The sequence below is a fragment of the Pipistrellus kuhlii genome, unplaced genomic scaffold (genome assembly GCF_014108245.1).
Source record: "Pipistrellus kuhlii isolate mPipKuh1 unplaced genomic scaffold, mPipKuh1.p scaffold_m20_p_6, whole genome shotgun sequence".
Taxonomy (NCBI): Eukaryota; Metazoa; Chordata; class Mammalia; order Chiroptera; family Vespertilionidae; genus Pipistrellus; species Pipistrellus kuhlii.
Genome location: NW_023425562.1, coordinates 8,512,929 through 8,536,675, shown reverse-complemented (window position 1 = coordinate 8,536,675; position 23,747 = coordinate 8,512,929). Strand labels below are relative to the sequence as shown.

Genomic DNA, 23,747 nt, shown 5'->3' with positions numbered 1-23,747 from the left:
GAGAGACACCGACAGGGAAATGGCTCCCGCACAGGACCAAACCCGGGCACACAGCCCAGGCTGTGCCGGGAGGATCGGGCAGAGGAGCGGCTGGAGTGGCAGGTGAATCAGGGCCACCGATGGGGGCGGGCCGCAGAGACCTGCAGACACCTGCGAGAGGGAGAGTGGGCTGCCTGAGGACAGACGGGAGGGAGGGGCTGTGGGAGGGAGAGAGGGAACCACATCTAAGAGCCGGGCTGGCCTGTCTGTCCGTCTGTCTGTGTGCCTGCCCGCAGGCCACGGGCCTCCTGCTCTGCGGGGAGCCATGCTGCACGGACAGGTGGAGCGGCTGGACCAGCTCAATCATCATATTTATTCTAACTGTAGTGTAATCGTCCCCAAGGAGCCCGGTTCAAATGAGCTTGACATTATTAAAATTTTAATGCCCAGTTTTCATAGCTGAATGAATATTTAAAGGGTATGTCCCAGCTTAAGTTATGATGATGAAGAAATTAATGGAATGTCTTGTTTAATGCATGGATATGTGTTGATGCAAAAAGTGGCAGAGACGGGGAGGGGGAGGGGAGGCCGAGAAGGGGTCCGGGAGGGAAGGAGCCATCGACCCGCAGCCCTCTGCTTGGGCTTCGGAACAGGGAGGGCCCCAAATTCCGGGCCGGGAGCATTCAACCCCCAGGAGGGGGCCTCGAGCTGGAAGCAGAAGCACAGCGGACAGGAGGTACTGATGTGTCCCAGAGGCCTGGCCCCGGGAGCCTGCCGGGCAGCTCCGGGGAGTGGTCCTGGCACCTGGAGGCCACATGGGATGCTGAGGACACCTCAGAAAGGGAATCAGCAGGGGCAGTGCCCCCGCAAGAAGGGCATCACACCAAATAGAGGGCATCACACCACAGCCTACCTCTCCCCAGCCTCCAGCCCCAGGCCCTCCCGGAAGGAGGTACAGTGGCCAAGGGGGATACGGGACAGAGGAGCAGGAGAGCGGGGAGCGGAAAAGCACCATGGGGCTGGCTCTGGTGCCTTCACAGCGTGGTGTTCACCTGAAAGGGATGCAGTGTTCACCTGGGGCCTGTGCGGCAGGAGGTCCTGAGGCTGAGACCACCCACGGCCCTAGGGTGCCAGGTTAGAAGAAGGACGAGGAGATGCAGGTGCCCCTCCCACCTTCTTCCCCGGTCCTCTCCCAGGATGGCTCCCTCTGGGCACACCACCCTCCATGGTGAAACCAGACCTGGGGAGGCTGGACGGGGCCGGTGTCTGCACAGAGCCTGCTCCAGCTGAGAGTCCTCCCAACTGCGCCTGACACTTCATCGCTGCTGGGGATTAAGAAAGCGCGCGCGCGGGGCTGTATTTTCTCTCTCCCTCTACCTGGCACCTCTCTGGCAGTCCCGAAAAGACTGTCCGGACGCTGACCATCCCTAGATCATAACGGGGCGTGAATAAGGAGGCAGGAGTCACAGGTCCGTGGGGAACAATTCAACTCCGCTCCCGCAGTCTGTTAGGGTCACACCCTGGGGGCTCCGCCGGGGGCTGAGGGCGGGTGGGAGGCCTGATGGGGCCAGGAAGCCCAGGGTCAGAGAGAAGCAGGGTGGCGGTCTGGGGGTGCGGGCCCGGGCTGGCCGGTCAGAGCTCCCCCGGGCCGGAGGCTGAGCGGCGAAGCCTGGTGCAGAGCACTCATGGAGAACAGCGGGATGGTGGCTGACTGCTCCCCCCACCCCCCGCAGGTGGAAGGTTCCAGGCACAGGCACAGGCAGATTCCACTGGTCTTGTTTAACATTCCATGGAAGATGGGCCCCGTTCTATCAGAAGGAGCCCTCCCAGCCCTAGTCAATCCACAGGACTCACCCCAACTGCTCTTGGACCCACATACACTTTCCTCTCCCTTCTTGCTGGGAAAGCTGAACCCACCCCCATCTGGCCCCCTGCCCTTCCCCCTTCCGCCTTGACCTTTCCTGGACCACCCCCAAGCCCATCACGCCTGCCTCCCAGCAGCTCCGTGCAGTCAGGTTCTTGTTGATGTCGCCGTTTGCCGACTGTGTGACCTCGGGCTAGTTGCTTAACCTCTCTGAAACTCCATTTCCTCACTTAAAGTTAAGGATGTCTTCACTGCATGCATCATAGGGGATGCTGTGATAATCCAGCAATGCCATCAGTGTAACAGCTAGTTCTGTCCCTGAGTGTGTACCCCGGGCGGGACTGAGTTCCTCCTCCAGCCACTCACCTCCCAGCCTTGACCGGACCTTGGCTATGGAAACGGGAGAATGTTGGAGGGACCTGTTCTCCGGGGTACCAGGAAGGCTTCGTGGTCAAGAGGAGGAGGCCGCTGGGGCTGGGAGAGGAGCTTGCAAGTCATGGGCTTGCAGGGCATGGGCTTGGGAGAGGAAGGCGCTGGGGAGTCGGGAATGGAGTGATATACAGGGTCAGGGGGGTCTGATGTGAGGGGCCCGGCTGAAGAGGTTGCATTTGATGTGATGGCCCCGGGAACCTGGCCCCCAGCTCCCCTGCCAGATGGGCATGTCCTCCCGGGCTTCCTCCCAGATTGGCCGGGGTGAGATAACATGGAGGCGGCCCACCACTGTGCTGTTAGCCCTGTGCCTGCCCGTCCTGGCCGAACCCTAGACCTGCTGCTTCTAGGAGCTCTGGCTCCTTGTCCGAGGAGAGAGATAACACTCCCTGCCTCAGGGACGTGTAGTAATTACATAAGCATGACAACTACAGAAACACTCCCAGGAGAAGACAGTGCCGGGACTGGGGCCTGGTCAGTAGCAGGAGTTTTCTGCAGGAGAATATTGCAAGTTTGGGGGAGACTGGGAGGCAGGGACAGTCTAGGAAAGAGGGACAGTCTAGGAGACAGGGACAGTCTAGGAGACAGGGACAGTCTAGAAGACAGGGACAGTCTAGAAGAGGGCCAGTGACGACTCCCAGGAAGTGCGGGATGCCTGCTCAGCCTTCTGGACCCTTCACTCAAACACTGGAATGGAGGTGGTTTACTGGGAGAGCCAGGGGACCCTAAGTGGAGCCGGGACTTCACTGAGTCCCTCTTCCTTCCTTCTCCCTGTGACAGGAGCCCCGCATAGGTGGCAGTTCCTGTGCTGGGGGAGCTTCCATGCACAGCACCTTTCTCCCCCTCCACTCCGCATGGGGCAGAGTGGGGCCCACGGGCGCACAGTGGCCCCTGACCCCTCACAGTGATGGGCCCCAGTGTCCTGTCTTGTGCCCCTGCCAGCTGGCCTCTCGCTCTCTGTTCCCTGCCCTGCCTTCTGCTCTGTCCTTCCCGGCGGTGCGTCTGCCCTTCCTTGCAGTCACCTTGCTGACTCACGGCACCCGCCTCCCCCTCCCGCCTGTCTTGAAGCAGCCAGAACTCACTTCCAATCAGAGCCCAGAAGCCCGGGGCAGCTTGTGACTGGCTAGCCCAGCCTCTGGACCCGAGGGCAATTGGCCACAGAAAGTCACCCAGCGCAGGACAGAAGCTCCATAGTAACCCTGGCGGGCCAGGTTCCTGGGCCCATCCGTCCCTGGTGGCCCTGCCTCCGCTTCCCCATCTGTAAAATGGGGGTATGCGTGCCGGCCCCGCCTGCCTTTCAAGGTTTGCTGAGAGAGATGTGCAAATGTGATGAGGCATGAGGGGTGCGTGGCAGACAGACGCTCCAGCAGAGACATAACGTGCGGTCCATTGGCATGCCCCCTGCTGTGTGTTGCTTGGAACATCTTGGGACTTTGGGTGCCTCCTGCATCCGGGAGGAGTGGACAGGCTGCGGAGCGGGGATGCCTGGAGTTCAGAGACCCCTAGTGGCCTGAACGGGCATGGAAACAAATCCCGGAAAGAGGCAGGTGCCCTGGTGTCCTCCTGGCACCCAGACACCCCGTGAGTCCAGTAATTGTGCCAGCTGTACACACACTTCCAAGGGGCAGCCCTGGCCACAGTCAGGAGCCCCAGCCCTGAGCTCTGCACCAACCAGGAGCCCGGAAGCTCAGGCACCCTGGGACCCACAGCTCATGTCTCTGAGGTGGCATTGGGTGAGGTGCAGCTTGCTGCCAGGCTCCAGCCTGGGCAGGGGGCAGTCTTCAGACAGAGACCAGCTTGTGTGGGCAGGGCCAGCTGGAGATGTGCTGTAGGGACACTCAGAGCTGCTCAGAACTGGGACTGGGACAACCTGCGTCCTGGTCCAGAGAAACTCTCTGCAAAAACTGGGCCCGGAGGCTGCATAGGGAAGGGAAGTGGGTGGGGCTTGAGAGAGGACCTGCAGGTTTGCAGCTCTGTGGGTGTCTGCTCCTGCGACCAGCCGGTGTGGTCTGTGTGCCTAGCACCTGTGCACCCGCTCCCACCCCCGCCTGCTCTAACACTGACCTGCTCTGGCACTGACCTGCTCTAACACTGACCTGCTCTAACACTGACCTGCTCTAACAATGACCTGCTCTAACACTGACCTGCTCTAACACTGACCTGCTCTAACACTGACCTGCTCTAGCACTGACCTGCTCTAACACTGACCTGCTCTGGCACTGACCTGCTCTAACACTGACCTGCTCTAACCCTGACCTGCTCTGGCACTGACCTGCTCTAACACTGACCTGCTCTAACACTGACCTGCTCTAACACTAGCCCTGCTCTAGCACTGACCTGCTCTGGCACTGACCTGCTCTAACACTGACCTGCTCTAACCCTGACCTGCTCTAACACTGACCTGCTCTGGCACTGACCTGCTCTAACACTGACCTGCTCTGGCACTGACCTGCTCTGGCACTGACCTGCTCTAACACTGACCTGCTCTGGCACTGACCTGCTCTAACACTGACCTGCTCTGGCACTGACCTGCTCTGGCACTGACCTGCTCTAACCCTGACCTGCTCTAACACTGACCTGCTCTGGCACTGACCTGCTCTAACACTGACCTGCTCTGGCACTGACCTGCTCTGGCACTGACCTGCTCTAACACTGACCTGCTCTGGCACTGACCTGCTCTAACACTGACCTGCTCTGGCACTGACCTGCTCTAACACTGACCTGCTCTGGCACTGACCTGCTCTGGCACTGACCTGCTCTAGCACTGGCCCTGCTCTAACACTGGCCCCTGTGCTCTGTTGCAGATGAACCGGCCGATCCAGGTGAAGCCTGCGGACAGCGAGAGCCGAGGAGGTAGTAGCTGCCTGCGCCAGCCCCCTTCACGTGAGGGCCCACTTGTCTCTGCCCCCTCGTCCCCTCCGGCCTCCCTCTCCCAACACAGCAATGCAGCGACTCCCGCCGCCCGCTCCTGTCTCCCCTCAGGCTGGGTTTTGGAGCTCTGGGGGGACAGAGTAAGGAAGAGGGGTGACTGGGGTCTTCCAGGGGGTGGGGTTCGGTCTTTTCCATGAGAGGGCAAGCAATGAGGATGTCCGGGACACTCTTCTGCTGCCTGTAGGACACGGGAAAGATGCTCCTCCCACTTCTGTGTCACCAGGGAAAACCCCCCTGTGATGGGGCTTGACCAGTGGGAAGGATGTTGGGCCAGGATGTGGGCAATGGAGGTGGGACATGGGAGGGTTCAGGCCAGAGAGGGCAAATCTGAGGAAAGCTCCCTTGGGATGTTGGGCTGCTGAGGGCAAGATCCCAAAGCTGGATTTAGGGAGGAGGTGTCTGAAAGGGAGCAGAGCAGAGGGCACGGCCTCACATCTATACCGGCCCCCTTCTCACAGAGGAAACTGACTTCCGCCCGTGAGGCCACCAGGGCACGCAGGCTCAACCAGGCCGGGCCCTTGGCTCCCTCTGCCAAGAACCCATGCCCTGGGGCCTAGCCTGTGCCCGTGCCCACACCATGCCAGGTCAGGCCCCTCTGCCCCTGGGCTATCCCCGTCCGGGTGTGGACAGGCAGGTAATAAGGGATTTCTCTCTCCCTTCCATTCCCTCCCCACCCCCCAACATTTTCTAGCAAATTAAGAGCAAAAGGTAAAATGGGTGAAAGCTGCTTGTGAATTCAGAGCCAAGATCCTTGTCCTGAGAGAACTCAGGGCGGTCACACAAAGAGCGCCTCCTGCTGGCCGGGAGAGTAAGTGCCACCTGCCGCCCTCTCTGGGGAGCCAGGAGCGGAGCAGGCCTTGGAGGCAGTAGCCCGAAGGAGGGAGAAGCCACACCTGGAGAAGTTGGCCCAGGAGGCAGGCCCCTGAGGTGCAGCAGGGGGCGCCTGTGTGCGGAGCAGACAGCTCACAGTCCAGCCAGCTTCTCTGGAACCCGAGCCCGGAGCAGGGCGGCGGGCACCCCTCTGCCCAGGGAGGCCGCGTCCAGCTCTAACTCAAACCTGCGCTTGCCTCCGAGGCAATAGCTCTCTGACTCCCAAGTTGCTAACCTCATCTCCTTTCTCCCATATATCCCCTGCCGCTGACACTTGCCCCAAACCCGATTAATCAGCTCTTTTATTCTTCCCGCGGTGGAAGGGGGAAAGCAGAGCCAAACCCAAACATCTATCTATTAATTGCATATTCAATATTAAACAGGGAGGTGATCCTGAGTCAGCACTATCACCGAGCTAGTTTTTAAAAAGCGAAAGTATATCCATTAAATACTTCTTCCAGGCGGAGGGGCGGGGGGAGAGGGGAGCATTAAAAAAAGATGACATGAATGGGAACAGGAGGGGGGTAGGAAGGCAGGGGAGGGAGTGGGAAGGGGAATGCTATGGGCAAGGTGAAGGGAAAGGGGGCAGGAGGAGCGAGGCCCGGAAGAAAGTGGGCTGGAGGAGGCCAGAGAAGAGAAAGCTCATGTTGGCCTGCAGCAGGCAGGGAGGGCTTCCTGGAAGAGGTGGGAATTGGACCCAAATGGTGTAGACTTGGCAGGAGACAGTGAGCACGAGTAAAAATGGAGCCCTACACACAAGGCCAAGGGGTTGGACAGGTCTCCATCAGAAGCAGGAGCCACTGATCCTGATGGGGGCACAGGGCAGAGAGAAGGTACCCCAGCTGTGATGTCAGGAAGAGCGGAGACAGCTCCTGCTCCCACTACCAAGAGCCCGGCTCCAGCTCGGCAGGGAGAGAAAGCCGAAGGAGGAGCCTCCCTGGGAGCCACCAGGAGGACCCCACTCATGCTGCAGAGCTCGAGGGAGCACATTGTCGTTAAGCTCAGATTCACACCCAGAACCGAAAGCCAGGCAGGCACACGACACACGCCAGCCGCCCGGCTGACACAGGAGCGGCTGGAATGGAGGACCTGAGCCCTCCCCTCCGGCTCCGGCTCCTCCTGTCTCCCGCTGGGAGGGCCAGCACACAGGGGAGGGTCCGGGCAGGTGCGGAGCCTGAGAGTCAGTCCTTCCCACGTGGGTCCCCAAGGCCAGTGCAGCCCAGGCATTCAGCCAAGCGGGCCCCTGCAGCCCTCCGCTGCTCCCCAGTTCATCTCATGGCACCTCCCGGCGCCTGCCCCGCCCCAAGGCCGGAGCCGTGTGGCTGCAGTCCCGCTGGGCTGGCTAATGAGGTTGGACACAGTGCGTGGGAACGCCGAATCTGGGGCCCTCCTGAGGCCACGTTCCCCACCACGAAACCGTGGCTGGTTCTGTGCTCGCGGCCCCTCCGCCATCTGCAGCCCCATTGGCTCCTGCGGCTTTATAAGTCCTATTAAGTTCCTCATTTCTCCTCCGAGCATCGTTTTATTTTAAAACAGACACAGACAACGCACTATCAGGGAGGCCCTTGAGGGGCTGCTGTGGACCAGGGGATGGGTGTTGCCCCTCCTGTGCCCCTCCCACCCACCCTGGCCCCCACCCCAGGCCTGAGGCCCTCGGAGCCCTGTGGCCACACTGCTGACCTCCAGATGCTGGCTTTCTCCCTTCTAGACTTTTCTAGCTTTTTAGCCCCATATTCTAGGGAGGCAATTCAGTGGGCGAGCAATTTAGATGAAATGGGCGTGTCGGCTGGTCCAGCTTGATAAAAATTCAATATTCAGGAGTTTCCACTTTCCTCTCATAAGAGGCAACAAATGGCTCGCTTCCCAAAAGCTTCTGGGTGAACGGGAACCCCTAGGGTCCCGCTAGGAAGCCTTAGGCCCAGGCGGGAGAGGGCACACTAAGCATAAAGCTCAAGACCACAGCACATTGGAGGTGGATCTGGAAATTATGCTGAGGCAGTGGGAATTAAGAGTTTAAAAAGCAGGTTACTCTAGACGAGATGCATGAGGGAGGAGGGTGGGAAGGTGTGGGGAAAGCCTTCAAGGACAGGTGTGAACAGCCTGTGGGACCCCCGGAGGTGGCCCTGGCGGGCAGAGTGTGGGTGGGCAGAGACTCAGCCCCACAGAACAGACGCATTTGTCAGCAGCCAGTCGAGGCCCAGAGCAGGAATCCAACGCCCTCGCCCTAGCCTCTCCTCTCAGAGACCCCAGGGTGGACAGAGGGCTCCCCCCGGGGCTGAGAAGGGTCCAGTGACTGAGCCCCTAAAGAGGAAGGAGTTCCCCACCTTCACCTGTCCCCCTGTGTCCCCTCAGAAGCCCCCGGAAGCTGGGCGTGTGCACACCCACCATGGGCCCATGTATGGCGGAGGGTCCATTTCCACTTCACCTCTGATCAGACCTCACAGACCCCACCATCTTCACCTCATACCGGACAGCCGCACCCCTGTCCTCCCGCCCCACAGCGATGTTGGGCCCAGGGCCTCAGGCAAGAGGTCCTGGCCAACCTTTGGCTGGGGCACAGTAGCTGCCCTCGTGGCCAGGACACAGCCCCCCGGCAGCCCGGAGCCATCCCGTGCACCCTAGCCGGGAGTCTCCTCTCACCCAGTCCCTCCCGTCTAAAGCAATCCAGAAGGAAAGCCACTCCACAGCCTCTCAGCCTCCTTCAGAGCACAGGGACCGCTTAGCAGCCTGTCCTTCCGTATTCCCACCAAAATCTCTCAAGCTGCAGAAGGCAGCTTTTTCCCTTGAACCACAGCCCCACAGCCAGTGTCCTGGCAGATCTCAGTGTATGTGAATCCTATGTGTTTGGGACCAGCCTTTAAGAAAAGCCATTCAGCTTGGGAAGTCCATGTCAGACACCAGGCAGCACAGCCCAGACCCACTAGGTGTGCAGGGAGCAGCCGGGGCAAGGCTGCAGGCCCTGGGGAAGGGCTGAGGGTCAGACTGCTCATCACCAGGCCAAGTGCCACACACACACACTCACACACACACCCACACAAACACACACACACACACTCACACACTCACACACACACACTCACCACACACACTCACACACACACTCACACTCACACACACACACACTCACCACGCACACTCACACACACACACACACACACACTCACACACACACTCACCACGCACACTCACACTCACATACACACACACACACACTCACCACACACTCACACACACACTCACCACGCACACTCACACTCACATACACACACACACACTCACCACACGCACTCACACACACACACTCACCACACACACACACACACACACACACACACACCCCTCCAGGGCTTGGCTCCTTTGATGGCCAGGAAGTCCTGCCACATACCTGAGCACTGTCCCTCCTACTTTTGACTAAGCATTCCCATGGTAGGTTCCTTAGAATAAATCATGGTGCCCGGTCCCACTGCCCTGCGGGCTTTATTCTCACACCTAAACCCAAAAAAGCAAAACAAAACAACAACAAACACCGCTACCTCTTCCCTTTCCCTAGCCCCCTTTAAAAAGAAAATTTAAAACTCCACGCAGCTCCCCAGTTCACACAACTGAACACAAATAGCAACGGCTCCCAGACGGGCCTTTGTGGGGAGGGAGGTGGCCGGTGGGGAGGGTCCCCCTTGGGGCAGGCAAGCACATCACAAGTCCCTAGTCCCTCCTGCCCTAGGTGCGAAATTATAATTAACTGCAAGCCTGCTGAGCTTAAATGGACTTTGCATTTTCAGCTGGGGGAGGGGTGTTGATGGATCTGCATTTTGTTTTTGTGGGGTGTGTGTGTGTGTGTGTGTGTGTGTGTGTGTGTTTTAGTCCATTTGGCAAGTTAAGTTGAGGCTCGCAGCTCCTTGCCAAATTCCCTGTGGCCCCGGCTAATTTAGCAAAGGATTGTTTCAGGGGAAATGGGATGTTAATCATTGCAAATGGGCTCCTGGATAGTATTTGAAGGCTGCCTCCTGTGTGCCCAGTCTGAAGGAGCGGGTATCAGGAACAGGAATGACGGAGAGAGGAACCCGGACCCTCTGGCTCCCACCCATCACCACTCCCATGGCGTCTTGTGGCAGGCACTGTGTGGGCATGCAGGAGGAAGCCGGGCAAGTTGAGAGAGAGAGTGTCACACGCAGTCCTCCTGGCCAGCAGTCCTTAGTGCTGCAGAGACCTGAGGAGGGCGAGGTGTCTCCAGTGCCCTCTGGGCCCTGGCTCACCTCTCTTGCAACAGCCTGATAGCAGCAAGGAAGCTGTGAGGTTGTGCAGGGGGAGAGGGGGGGGGAGGCAGGGGGAGACAGCTCACACCAGAGAGGTCAGAACAGGTAACACCTGCTTGGCCTGCAGAGGGAAGAGGATCTGAGCAAGCAAGGACCGAGTCAAAATGAGTTTGGGGAGTCCCAAGAGGCTGGAACAGAGGGTCTACCTTGTGGGGAGGGCCGGAGATGGAAGCACTGGTTTCCAGAAGGTGCTTTAAGTGGATGCATTTGGGCAAAGGGAAGCCCTCCAAGACGCTGGGGTAGGGGGTGGCAGGTAAGAGTGGCCCCTTGGAAACTGTAGCCTCAGAACCCTCGGCCAGCTTGGGGAGGGAACCACAGCAGGCCAGCAGGGACACTGGGCACTGCCAGGTGCTCTGAGGACGAGCACCCTGTCTGCTCCACAGCGATGCCTGCCACCTCCTTTGGCAAAGGGAGGATGACCCCCCTTTGGAGCTGCCAGAGGGGGAGCACCTGCGGAGCCCTCCCTGCTGACAGCTGCCGCTGTTGTTTCATTCTTAGAGTTCAGGGGGAGAGCAGAGGGGACGGGGTGGGGACCTCCGACAGGGTGTGGCCAACAGAGTGCGAATGGAGGTCATCCGGCCTAGGGCCAGAGCTGCGCTGAGCATGTGAGTTAGGCGGGACCAGGAAGGCTTCCGGGAGGAGCTGATTATTGGGATGGCAGGGTTACCGACAGGCAGCACCTGGGTGAAGTGTCACAGGCAGAGACATGAAAACAGAGACGAGAAAGGCGACTATGTGCCATCTTAGGTATTCTTTAAATAATGCAGAGGAATCGGTTCGGCTGCAGAGGAAGGTTCGCTTTCTGGGAGACTCCAGATGAGGTGCATCGTGTGTCTCGTTGCTCCTCAAATTCCGGAGCGTGGACCCCTACGCACACACAAGCTGACCGAGTCTGGGGGACCTTGTCTAGTGTCACTCTTCAGTCCAAGTTCACCAGGCCTGTCCCAGAGTCTATGTCCTCTCTGGGGCTGCCCTGCCTTTCTGGTGAGCCATGCCCTGCCTACCCCATCCTGCCTCCTCCTTACCCAGCCCAGCCCAGTGCCCACAGGTGCAGGCAATGCTGCAGCAGCTGCGGCTAAGCCCAAGCCAGGGCTCTGAGGGGGACAGATAGAGCCAGGAGGGCCTCCGTCCCCCATGAATCAGCCAGAGCCTCCAGTGCGAGCACCTCAGCCCTGCAGTATCCCAGCGAGATTGACTGAGCAGCGCCCCCTTTCGATGGAGGGGGGAAGAAGAGGAGACCACACAGAGCATAGTCTGCCTGCCCACCTCAGCCTCCCTGTGCCGGCCTCTGTGTTTTGCTGCCCTTCTCATGGGTCCGTGCTGGATTCTGACACACAGAGAAAACTCTCCTGTTATCAGCAATGCCCATCAGATGCCCAGAAGACAAAGCTGGATCAGAATGGGGGGGAGGACAGATAGGGAACTCGGGAGGGTCTAGGGTGGCACTTGCCTGGGCACAGGCTCAATCGGCAGCAGGATGAGCCTGTCTGCGGTCCACCCGAGTGTGTAGGGTCAGCAGGAGGAGCAGGTGGAACACCCACATCTGCCCAGCAGAGGAGAGCCACCTGGTGCTCAGGGCCTTGTCAGTCTGAGCCAGGCAAAGAGAAAGGCTTTGCAGAGGCTGGGGGTTAGCAGCCAGCATGGGTTTTTGTTCTTTGTTGTATGTGGTTTTTTTTTGTTTGTTTGTTTTGTTTTGGAAGGGGGGGGGCGTGGAAAGGGGCACATCAGGGACCGACCATGATCCCAACCTCACAGATACCACATCCCAGCGCTGGGTAACTGGCCCAGGTGTCAGGAGACTTTTGGCTGGGACACAAATGCCCGATTGGAAGTGGCTCAAGTCCGCAGACAGCTGCGCATGAAAGAGAGATGTGCGGGGTTCCAGGAGGCCTCGCTGAGCTCTGGCCCCAGAGCAGCCACCAGTCTTGGGGGAGACCAGGCTATGGCTGAGGGAGCACCACTGAGCAATGGGGACAGTGAGCCCGCTGGCAAAGGGCAGAGCCGAGCAGGCCGGGCAGGCAGGGACGGCTTGCAGAGGAGGCTCTGTGTTGGCGGGGAGTTGGGCTGAGAAGCTGGGGGGACGAGGAATTGGGACCGTTGGCCTAGAGCCTCTGCGGGGAGATGAGGAAACAATTGGCTTGAGGAAGGGGTCCCAAGGCATGCTCCATCGCACAGTTGGGGGCTTTCTGGAAGATGATGGGGCGTCCTAGAGAGGATGGGGAGGCGGGTGTTTGATGGAGGCTGGGCCTGGGCAGGCTGGCCACCTGCAGGGAGGACTGGACAAGGTGCCACGAAACCAAGGAGAGATCTGTGCCCCTGCAGCTGCGAGAGAATGGGCACGGGGCCTGGGAATGAAACCAGGAGCTCAAGAACCCTTTTGTCACCGAGAAATACAAAGTTCCAGACCATCCCTGCCCTGCCCGGGACTGCTGCTGCCTTCCAGGTCTCTCCCAGCGCACATCCACTGCCAGGCCAGTCCACCCTAGGCGGTCCTCCCGGGCCCTTCCTAGCCTCCAGCTCCATGTGGTCAGGGCCCTGGGCAGGGTCCACTGATGGGGTGAGATCTCCAGAGCTTCCTCATGGGTCTTTCTTCCCAGCTCGGAACCCCCTTCCTGCTCTCCGTCTGAGCCACAGTTAGACAGTGGGTGTTCGCTTCCCATCTCCTCATAGAGACTGTGCCCTTCTTGGGTCAGACCTGTCCGGCCTCCACAGAGCCTCGCTGGCCCCGGGCCCATGAGTGGGAACCTCCCCTACGACCCTGGCTCTCTGCCGCCTAAAACCAGTCCCCTCCTTAGCGTCCCCCTCGACCCCTCCAAAGTCAGGCCGCAGGCAGGGGGTGGAGGTGGGCAGCAGGGAGGGTGCCCCTGACATTGGCATTCTCCTTGCAGCGCATCTTAATAATTTAATGGCTATTAGCGGGGCTGCGGTGGTGGAGGGGGGAGGGGGCACCGAGGGAAGATTTATAGAGAGAATTCGCTCCAGGTTGGGGTTTGTCTTCCTCTGTTTTCCTGGCATTTATCATGCATGTTTTAATTTGGATCGGAGAGTTGCTACCATCTGGCCATTATCGCAAAGAAATATTCATTTTCGCTGAGTGACATAGGCCCCATTCATCACGGGGTGCGCTGATTGCCCGCGAGTGCGGGGCTGCGCTTTCTCCTTCAGTAGCAGCGAGCCTTGAGCTCAGAGCAGGTCCCATTTGCCAGGAGCCAAGGCATGGGGGCAGGCGGCTGCCCCTGACCTCCCAGCCAGGCGGGCAGGGAGCGCTCTCCTGCCATCACAGCCCTCCCCTGCCCCTCCCCTCTCCTGGAGGTGGGATATTGGTGGCCCCCGGCATGGCTCCCAGGCTTCTGACAGCCGTCACGTCCAGGGCTTTCCCGGGCCAGGCCACAGCGATGGCACAGGTGGCCCCTCTGCCCGGTCCCTGGGCCTCAGCACCTGATAAACGCCGGATCCTGTCTTGCCAAGGGCGGAATCTGCTTAAGCAACTGTTCCCTCAGAGAATAGCGCTCTAGTGGCGTCATCCCAGGTCAGGGCTGTGGGGACAGAAGGGCCTCCTCCATCTCTCATCACGTTCTGGTGGCACCATCCATGCTGGGCCTGTGGGGAGAGATGTCTGCCTCAGGTTGGAACATTTCCAGGGTGTCACCTTGTATCCGCTCGCAGCTCACAGCAGCTCACCATGCAGGCCGCCAGGGCCCCCGGTTCCTTCTGTGGGCGATGGGCATGGAACCCAAGCATCACACCGGACACACGGGGCCGTCACAGAGCGTCCTTGCTGGGCTGAGCGCCACTTTGTGTCTACTCCATAAGCAGGCATTCGGTCTGCAAAACTCAGAACAGAGGCGGAAGTCTCCTTTCACATGTTTTAAATCATGGATCAGAGCACCCAGAATTTGGGGGCCCTCTGTGTCCCCCCATGTAGCAGCAGTGGGGATTCAGACACAGCTTGAAGATGGCAGCTGAGCAGTGCAGTGCCCCCCCGAGCATCAGACACTCCCAGGAGGGGACTGGTTTAGAGCCAGAAAGGGCTTTCTAAGGGAGATGTTTGCTTCGCCAAAAGACAAAACCAGGCATGAGGGCTTTCGTCTACAGAGGTTCCGTGTCCCCAGGAGTCCGTCCCGGAGGCTGTGGCCAGACTCTCTAGCTCTCACCGCACTAGGACCCAACCCAGATTTGGCCACAACCCCGGGGACTGGGCTGAGAGGCACCAGAGTCCAGGGGAGGCCCGATGGAGCCCTGATCTGGGCACTTGTGGAACTAAATCAGCCATCCTCCGCTGACCCCTCAGACCCTTGGGCACCCAGCAATGAGAGGGGAGGACCCCACCGCCCTGGAATGCAAGACGGGGGGCGGGGAAGGGGGGGCTTAGGGCCTCTCCCCGCCCGCCAGGCGTGCTTGCACGGGCCACCCCCTCCTCCTGCCAAGTGACACCAGCAGTTCGGAAACATCTGCTCCTCCATCCCGGGCCCGCAATTTGAATAAATTACCCGACATGGCAGCAGCTTGTTATTAATGGCCAAGTTTTAGATTAGAAGATGCTTTCGTTAATAACACCGTAGAACTGGCGCTGCGCTTCTCGCGGATACTTTTCAGTTCTCCCCCTTCCCCTCCTCCTGCCTCCCTCCATCCGATGGCTGCCCCCAGGGGTCCCGGCTACCACCACCCCCTCTCCAATCCCCTCACTGCGTCCCTTCAACTCCCGCTGGGAACCTGAGGACACTTACCCCATGGAGGTCCTTGGCTCCATGTCAGCCCCTCTAGGTGATTCACACTCACCCTCCCCAAGGCTCTCCTTCTGCACCCCTCATCCGATCCCTGGAGCTCTGCTGGCATCCAGGACCCTAGAGAAGCTGGGAAACGGAACCCACCTCTCCCCAGGTGGGCTGGCAGTGCCCTCCACTTGGTTGAGGCTGAGGCCCAGCTTGTTTCTTTATTTGCAGCTCCTGGGTGTTCATTCTCTTATTGATTTGCGCTCTGGCACCACACCCTTCCTGCATGAAGCCCTCCCAGGTTGCTTTTAGCTCCCTCCCCTGGCTCTTTCTACTCCTTCCTCCACTGCCCCTGCCCTCTATCATTTCTCCTGCAGCCTGACCCCTCCTGGCACCCCTGGGGCCTGGCCAACTCTCTAGATCTGTCCGGGTTTGATTAACAGTAGGCGCTCACACAGTGGGTGGCTTCCGACAAGCTTGTGCAAGCCTGTGCGTGAGGCTTCCTGCAAAGAAGGAAGAGAAGAGGGAGAAAGAGAGCCAGCCTGCCAGGGCGGTGTGTGTGTGTGTGTGTGTGTGTGTGTGTGTGTGTGTGTGTTCGATGGGACAGCACGTAGAAAACACTGAGGTGTAAATAGGTAGCCAGTGCGGTCCTGTCCCCAATCTGCTCCCCCAAATGTAGGCCACAGTCATGGTCAAGTGCAGAGAGGCAGGCTCCTGGCAGGTTCAGCCCCAGCTCAGGAAGCAATGGGTCCAGGCCTGGCAGGCGGGGCTGTGCGCAAGGAGCTGGCTTGCCAGGGTGGGCTGCGGGCCTGCCTCCGGGAGGGCACCAGAGTGGGTGTCCGGGAGCAGGAGAAAGGAAGGGGCGCCTGTGTGTGGTGGGAGGGGGAGGAAGGAAGGTGGGGTGTCCCACAGGCAGAGGTTCTGTGAGGCCCCAAAGCCCAGGGGCAGGGCTCCAGGAGAGGTCTTGGGGGGGCTCTCTGTGCCAGAGCTAAGTGTACTGTGGGGTGCCCTGCTCCTGGGGATCCGGGGGGGGTGACCCTGACACTGGCTCTGATGGGAGAATGTGCTGTTCCCTTCCTAGTCACCCCCCAACCCCCCCCCCCCGCCCCATCCCCAATTCTGAAGCTCCAGAGACCAAGGCCCGCACCGCCTCCCGTTCGGCCTAACATTACTGTGGGACTCTGCCTTCGCTAAGAGCCCCGCCATTATAACATAATTACTGCTGAAAATGACCTTTAAAATATATTTTAAATTCAAAATGTCTTTAAACCCTTCACTGAGCACCATTTTTCAATTTCAACGACTGTTTTCCCTTTTTGGGGGCAGCGATGGGTGGGGAGGGAGAAAGGGCCCTCAGAATGGATTTCAAATGCTAATCTCTCCCCGTGACAAGGGGGCTGAGCTGCCCAGGTGGTGCCTTGCAGGGGACCCAGGTGGGTGGGGCAGAGGACACCCAGGACCAGATCAGGGTCCACCCTTCCTCATAGCCTCCAGGTCTGGGGGCCTCGGCCTCAGACTCCCCACACCTGCCCAAGCCCCTGTCCCCAGCCCAGCCCCAGCCTTCGCTGCTCGGACCCCAGGTGACCAGCAGGAGCCAGAGGAAGTGCTCTGGACACGGGCGGTTTGGGCCAGTTCCTCACAGCCTCCTCCTCCACCTGCTTTGCTTCCCTGGCTGCCTCTTCCTGGACCTCCATTGTCACACAGTGTTCAGTTTCTGGCCTTCTCAGCAGCCTCTGGGGGCCCCACGCCCACTCTGCTTCTCCACTGCTCCACTTCAGGGCCCCTTTGCCTGTCCCTCAGTCAGTCTGCGCCCCTGGCTGCCTCTGACCACTCAGTGACAGTGAAGTAAGGTGAGAATGAATGAATGAATGAATGAATGAATGAGGGAGGAGAGGCGGTTGCACAGCTGCCCCCACCCCGTTTTCCTGAAGGATCTAGCCTGCTGCCACACTGCACTCCCCAAATATTGCTGCAGCCCCACCCCCATGGACCCTCGTTTAACGAAACCCTGCTGTGCCTCCCACCTGTCATGTCCCTCTCTCCCCTCACCACCTCTGGGGACCTGGGCTGGGGAGCCCTGTCTACGCAGCGTCACCTCAGCCCTTTCCCATGTGGCCACTGACTGTGTCCTCCCCTACAGAAGACCTAAGGGCAGCCTGCCTTTTGTTCAGCTTGTCCCCATTGGAGGGTGACTCCCAGGGCCTTGGCTTGTCCTTGGGTGCCGACCTGAGTGACCATGAAGTGGCTGCTTGCCTCAAGGACAAGATGACAGAGGCAGTGAGAGGCCATCTGGCCCCTTCCAAGAGGGGTACTTTGGGGGGCCCAAGTCCTGTGGCTATGGATAGGAATTGCACCTCACCGTTCCCTGGGGACTTAGCCATCTCCAGCAGCAGGAGGGGGAGATGCAGGCCTGGGGGAGAGCATGAGAGGGTAAGGGCCTTATATGGGTAACTCCATCCAGGAAGGAGTGGCGAGTGGGCATCAGACAGTTCCTCCAGTGTATTCTTGGGACTATTCCTAAAATGGCCAAATTCCCATAGCCTCTGATTTGTTCACTATGAAAGTCAACATGCATCCCAAAGCCAAATTGATGTGGGTCGTGTCCAGCTCTTTGGATCACCTGAGTTTTGAGATTGTCCATCGTTTTGAATGATCTCGACCGATCCTCAGCCATAGACACCAGGATCCCTTGCTGCCCTGCCTTGATTGAGGTTTGGGTGTGGCAGCTCCTTGGCCTCCCACAAAGGAGCTCAGGGTATGATAAGGGCTTCCAGAGCTCAGCTGAGGGGGCTGTGGAGATGGTGCAACGGGGTGGCATCCATGGCCTGGTTGTGAGCCCAAGTTCAGTCTCAGAGGCCTAGTTGCTGCTTGGCAGGGCTCTGAGGAAGATAGATGGCGGCAGGTGGGTGAGGCCAGACTGAAGTGATGCGGCTTCTGCAGGGAATGTGGTGCTGGGGGGACAGAGCAAAGAACAGCATGGGGGGACACCAGCCACCATCCTGGCCACCCTCTCCACTTCCAACGCCTTTCGAAATAATATCCTACCCACCTCCACTAGATTGGCATTCCTGAAACCATCCTGATATTCTTGTTCCCAAGCTCAGAAATCTAGACCATTTCCCTGTTTTCTATTCCCTTTGATTGCCTTTCAAGAGTCTCCTCAATCTGGCCCCACCTGTCCATCCCTTCCATCATGAGTAGAGGGCAGGCATGGAGTTGCTTCGGAATAGCCAGTATGAAGAGCTTTAATGCAATTCATCTTGTGTTATGGCAAATCTTAAGAGAAGTGTGATGTCCAGAATAGAGGGGGTGTACTGGTAAGACCACATGCCCATTTTACAATGAGGGCCTTGAGGTTCAAAGAGGACTCTATCACTTGCCCACAGTCACACAAAAATTCAATGGTGATGCCTAGACTGGAACCCAGATGTGCCTGAGATCTTGGGTCTCAGTCCCTTCTTTTATCATTCCATCTCTAACTCCTGCCTAGCCTTCAAGCCCAGCTCAAAGCTTCCTTCCTCCAGAAAGTCTCCCCAGACTGCATCAGCCATCCTTGTCCTCTCCCAGCCTTTGCACAATCCTTGTGTGTGTTGTGTGTGCGTGTGTGTGTGTGTGTGTGTGTGTGTGCACTCCTCAGTAAGGCCTAAGTTCCCTGAGGGTTAGAGAGTAGACATAGCCCACACGCCTTCCCTCAGTCCTCTCCAGAAAACAGGCCCATTTATCCCCCCTTACCCTCTTCTACTCCCCCGGACCCTGGGAGAACCAGGGTGGAAGAACCGGGCAGCTCCATCTTCCCACACCAACCTCCTCCTCTGCTTGCTAAGGCCTGGGGTAGGCAAGGGGTCTGGACAGTGGTGCAAGGCCGGCAGAGCAAGGAGAAGGTGGAAGGTAGAGGACATGCCACTCCAGAAACACACATGCTCCATCCACAATGTATAGTCACAGCGTATGCCTCACTTCCCATACGGTCATAAATATCATATTTATAATATCAATTAAATGCCAGTGACTTAAATCATTTATAATAGAGATACAGCCACTCAATGAACCATTAGCAGAGTCAGCGACTTCTCGCTCCTAGCAGGGTCTGACAGAGAGTGATGGCTGGGAGGAGGGGTGGCACGGAGCAGGAGCGTGTCATTCCCACAGCACACTTCCCGCCTGGGAGGGAGACTCCGGCCAGGCTGAGCTGGGGGAAACCATCTGGTCATTTGGTCAACCACCTGCCTTGCATGCAGACGTGCCCAGTGGAAGGGATGGAGGGGGAATGCCTGTCCTCTGCGCTCTTCTGGGAGGCACCTCCAGGAGCCCGCACACTAAGCCTCACTGCTGGGGCCAATGCTAGCCCTGGGGGAGGGGCTTGGGGGGGACAGTGAAAAAGGTGAAGGGATTCAGCAAAGAAAGAAACCCTCTTACACATAGACAACAGGATGGTGATGACTAAGGGGAAGTGGATAGGGAGGTAGAAGAGGGTAAAGGGGGGGGGTAAATTATGATGGAAGGAGGCTCGAGTTCAGGTGGTGAACATACATTACAATATACAGACGATTATTAAAAAAGAAATTGTCTCAAAATATATATATATATATATTGGATATTAAAAAAAAGAATCAGGCAGAGACAAGAGTCTGTGGCACGGGGGCCTATGGGAGCCCCTGCAGTGGCCCCTTGCTCTAGCCAGGGCAATTTTCCTCCACCCCCCGGCCCACTCTGAGTCCCCTCCCTCTCCATGTCCCCTCCTTTCCCTGTCCCTACCTCCTCCTGTTCCCCACAACCCATTCTCCACACCGTGGCCACAGCAGAGCCTGTCTCTCTGGTCCTCTCACTCCAGTGGGAGTCAAGGTCCTCACCACCCCTGTCCTGCTGCATCCAGCTCCACCCCCAGCCACCTGATCGCTCCATCCCTTCCTTAGCCCCCTTGCTGATGGCTATTGTTCAAACCTCTCTGCTTCAGCCTCAGCACAAGCGCCTCTTCCCCCATATGCCACGTCTCAGCCTAGGCGTCCCTCTCACGCAGGCCTATCCTGACTTGTCCACTAAGGCAGCCCAGCTCCACCACTGGCCACCTTGTTATATCATAGTCATGGCACAGACCACTCCCTGATTTTTCTTACCCGCCATCCTCTTCTCCCCACTTAAAGGGGAGCTCCGTGCAGGCAGGGACTCTGTCTGTGTCCTTCTCTGTGTCTTGGAGCCTTGCACAGTGCCTAGCTCAGAGCAGAGGCTCTGGAGCTGAAAGGTTGAACAGAACAGGGACCCCCATGGGTGGTGCTATGAAAGAGCTGGGTGCAATCAGTGAATGTCTACAATGCCAGGGTTACAGATCCCCAGCCCGGGGCCAGGTGCCAGGGGTCAGAGGTGAAGGGGGAAGGCCCCACCTTAAAAGAACCTCCAGAAGCACAGAGGAGCTTGTGGAGAGGGCTGGGAAGCTGGGAGCAGTTCCCTGGTGGAGGGGGAGCTGGCAATGGACCCACTGCACTGGGAGCTCCGGGTGGTGGAGCGGGTGGGCTCCCAGCTCTGAGCCCTGGGATGCCGGGCCATGTCCACCCAGCGTCCAGGTTGGATGGGCTGCTGGAGGGGGGTGTTTAGAAGGAGATGGGGTGGGGAGGGGAGAGGGACTGCACGGGGCTGGAAATGCGACTCACTCAGCCTGGCCAGCTTCCAGAAAACTCTGTGCAATCAACCAGAGAAACACATTTGAGAAAACAGAATTGTGAGAGTAACTTTGAAGCCTTAGTTGCCATGGGAACATGTCTGTAAATACTTAACTGCAAACGTTAAGTGGCACAGGGGATGGAAGGAGGGAGTGGGAGGCAGCAGTCTCCCTGCGGGAGCTGGCCACATCCGCTGGCACCTTTCATCCTCAGCCAAGCCCCCTTCTTCACCCTCCCTCTCCGCATGCCTGGCCGGGGTCCTCTTTCTTTCCCCTCCCCTTCGTTCCTCCTTGTCCCCAGGATCAGCGAGTAGGAGGGTTCCAACTGTCCCCCTGACTCCCTTTCTGTCCCAGTTTGGCCTCATCCCTGCTCCCCACACTGGGACCCTGGAGTCCTCACCAGGAGCTTCCTAGCTCAGAGGTGACCCAGCCCCTGGCCACCCTCCACCGCCCCATCCCCCTTGCTGTTAAGGATGGATGCAGTAAAGCAACATGTGCATCAAGGAAGTCTTTGCAACAAGCATGATTAAGAAGCCCAGATATTTTGCCTGAAGGAACTCTTGGCCTAGATTGCCAATTACGGACCTGCCCCCTTCTCCCCTCCCCCCGCCCCCCTCTCTCCACTGTGCCTGCTCTGACCTGCCCTTGGCCAGGGCCACCCGCCTCCAGTTGGTCTCTTCCCCCAGGGCTCTCCTGTGACTCAGTGACTGTGGCTGCGTGGGGGCCTGGAGGGGGCTCACCCCGTGCCCTCTCTGCCTGGCCCACACTGACCCATCTGCGCTGGTTCTGCCTAGAGGGGTTCAGCCTTTCTGGGTCACAGACCCCATTGAGAAACCGAGAGAAGCTTTTCATTCATCCGTCCAATTGTGCCCAGAAGGTTAATGAACACAAGCAAGCCCTGTGCTGAGGGCTGGGACCTTCCACCCTCCCAGGGCTTCCAGGGCTTACAACTCAGGGGAGGAGCAGACTGGAAGCCAAGAACCCCAATCAAAGCTCCAGCATGTCAGCCCCTGTCAGGGTCAGCATAGAGCCCAGGTGGTTGCCGTTGGACGAGTGAAGGGATATAGGGGTGGGCGGTGAGGAAAAGGGCAGATCCCGTGTAAGATCTTAGAGAGAAGGGTCAGGCTTTGCTTGCTCTAGCTGCACATGCAGACAGACTGCAGAGGACAATGTGGGAAGCAAGGGACAGGCAGATAGGAGGTCATGAAGGTAACAAAGGAGAGAAGGACATGGCTCAAACCCTTGTGGTGGGTTGCATGGTGAGAAAAATTATGGCCCTTGGAAAAGATCATTCACTCATGCTTGAGGCATTTTGTGAACTCTATCAAGATGCCCCTAGACTCCACAGTCAGCCATAGCCCTCCAAGGTTCTGTGCCCCTGCGTTCAGAGCCCACCCTCCTGGGCCTCTCACCCTAACTCCAGGGGATACCTCTATTCCTTCGCCCATCGGTGGGGCTGAGGCAAGCAGGTCCCCTGGTCCCAGTACAGGCCACATGCCCTTCCCAGCTCCTTCAGGAGGAGGGCAAATGGATATGGGTGGCAGTGCCTCTGCCTACACCCAGCAGCCCCTCTGAGCACCTGGAGCAGGAAGGGGATGCCTGGCATTGGGCCAGAGGGCCCTTGGTGGCCCAGGCAACGTGGATGAGTCTTTCAGACATGTTGCCAAAGGAAGGGAGCCAGACGAAAATGAGGACTTTCTGTATGACATTCTAGAACAGGCAAGACCAAACTGTGTGAACAAAGTCAGAGCACTGGGCGCCTTTGAGGCGTTTGGCATGCTGCCCAGGAAGGGTCGAGAGGGACCCTCTGGGAAGGTGCCAATGCTTGATACCCTGATAGGGGCCTGAGGTACATGGGTATGTGCATTGAATTATACACTTAAGAAGTTTGCACTCACCGTTGGTAAATATTACCTTTTTAGAACATAAGAAGGATGGTGAGTCCTGGATAGAACAAGGAGGAGACAGCTCATGTCAGTTGAGAGAAATAGTCCCCCATCCTTGTCACAGGCTCTGAGGTCCTGCAGGCAGGAGGAATGCGATCTGATAAAGGCAGCTGTGAAGTGTTAGCGGTTCACCAAGGGGATGGAGGGACTTTGCAAACAGGATTTTGAAGACAGTAATGCTTGCCCCAAAGAGATGAAGCTGTGAGGGCCGGATGCAAGACCCTTGGCAGGCAGTCGGGGGCAGAGGGGGGCGGGGTCCCAGTGCCCTCACCACACATCACACCTCACAGGTGACCTGCTCTGTGAGCATGATGGACAGAAAGACAGAGAAGTGAGAGAAAGAAAAGTTCATAGCTGTCCCTCCCTTCCAGATCTTCTCCATTGTCCCATCCTTTGCTCCCCCAACCACTCCACACCCCCCACACACACCCGTTTGATTTCCCTGCTCCTCTCTTCTCTCCCCCTGGCTGTTGATGTCACCTAATTGATTTCTGGTCTGGCAGAGAGGATCTGGTTTCAGTTGGGTGTGTTTTTTACCCTGTTCAGAAGAGGCCCCACCGGTCCATGGGCACCCAGGAGGGTGATCCTGACTCAGCCTGTGATGGTGGGAGGGGTTCTCCCATTTGCCATTGGACTTCCCAGCCCCAGAACCCTAACCCTGCTCAGTCTGACTGGAGAAAGAATCCCTCAGGAAAATAATGCTGGACCAAAGGTGAGGCCAGAGTCAGGGGCTGTCTCCTGAGTGAGGCATTGGTTCGGGCTGGAGCAGTCCGAGGGCTTCCAGGGAGGGGTGTGGCTGAGCCCACCATACTTCATGGGTGACCGCTGTCCCTGACTGTGCACCTGAGCACTGCCACGTGGCAGCCCCTGGGTTTCGCCAACGAGAGGATTCCAGGCCCCTTGAAGAGAAGTTAGAAACCCCAGCACATCCATCTTACGAAGTTTTATTACAGCCTGCCAGTTTAGACTAATGACTAATTCATTGTATCCAACAACAGCAGTATATTTTTTATTTTGTTAATTAATTCTCTCAAACAAAGGTGAAGTTTA

General features: G+C 58.2%; 1 protein-coding gene across 50 annotated transcripts in view; it reads left to right on the top strand.

The window, feature by feature from the left end:
• The window catches only part of CELF4 (CUGBP Elav-like family member 4), a 264,155-nt gene that overhangs the window by 200,269 nt on the left and 40,139 nt on the right, over nt 1-23,747 (top strand). For 27 of the 50 annotated variants that reach the window (XM_036419595.2, XM_036419581.2, XM_036419593.2 and 24 more), the window contains exon 3: nt 5,077-5,155. In XM_036419595.2, coding sequence (XP_036275488.1) covers nt 5,077-5,155 — 79 coding nt within the window. The remainder of the gene's footprint in view (nt 1-5,076; nt 5,156-23,747) is intronic. The other 23 variants (XM_036419587.2, XM_036419561.2, XM_036419601.2 and 20 more) reach the window with 1 other exon arrangement.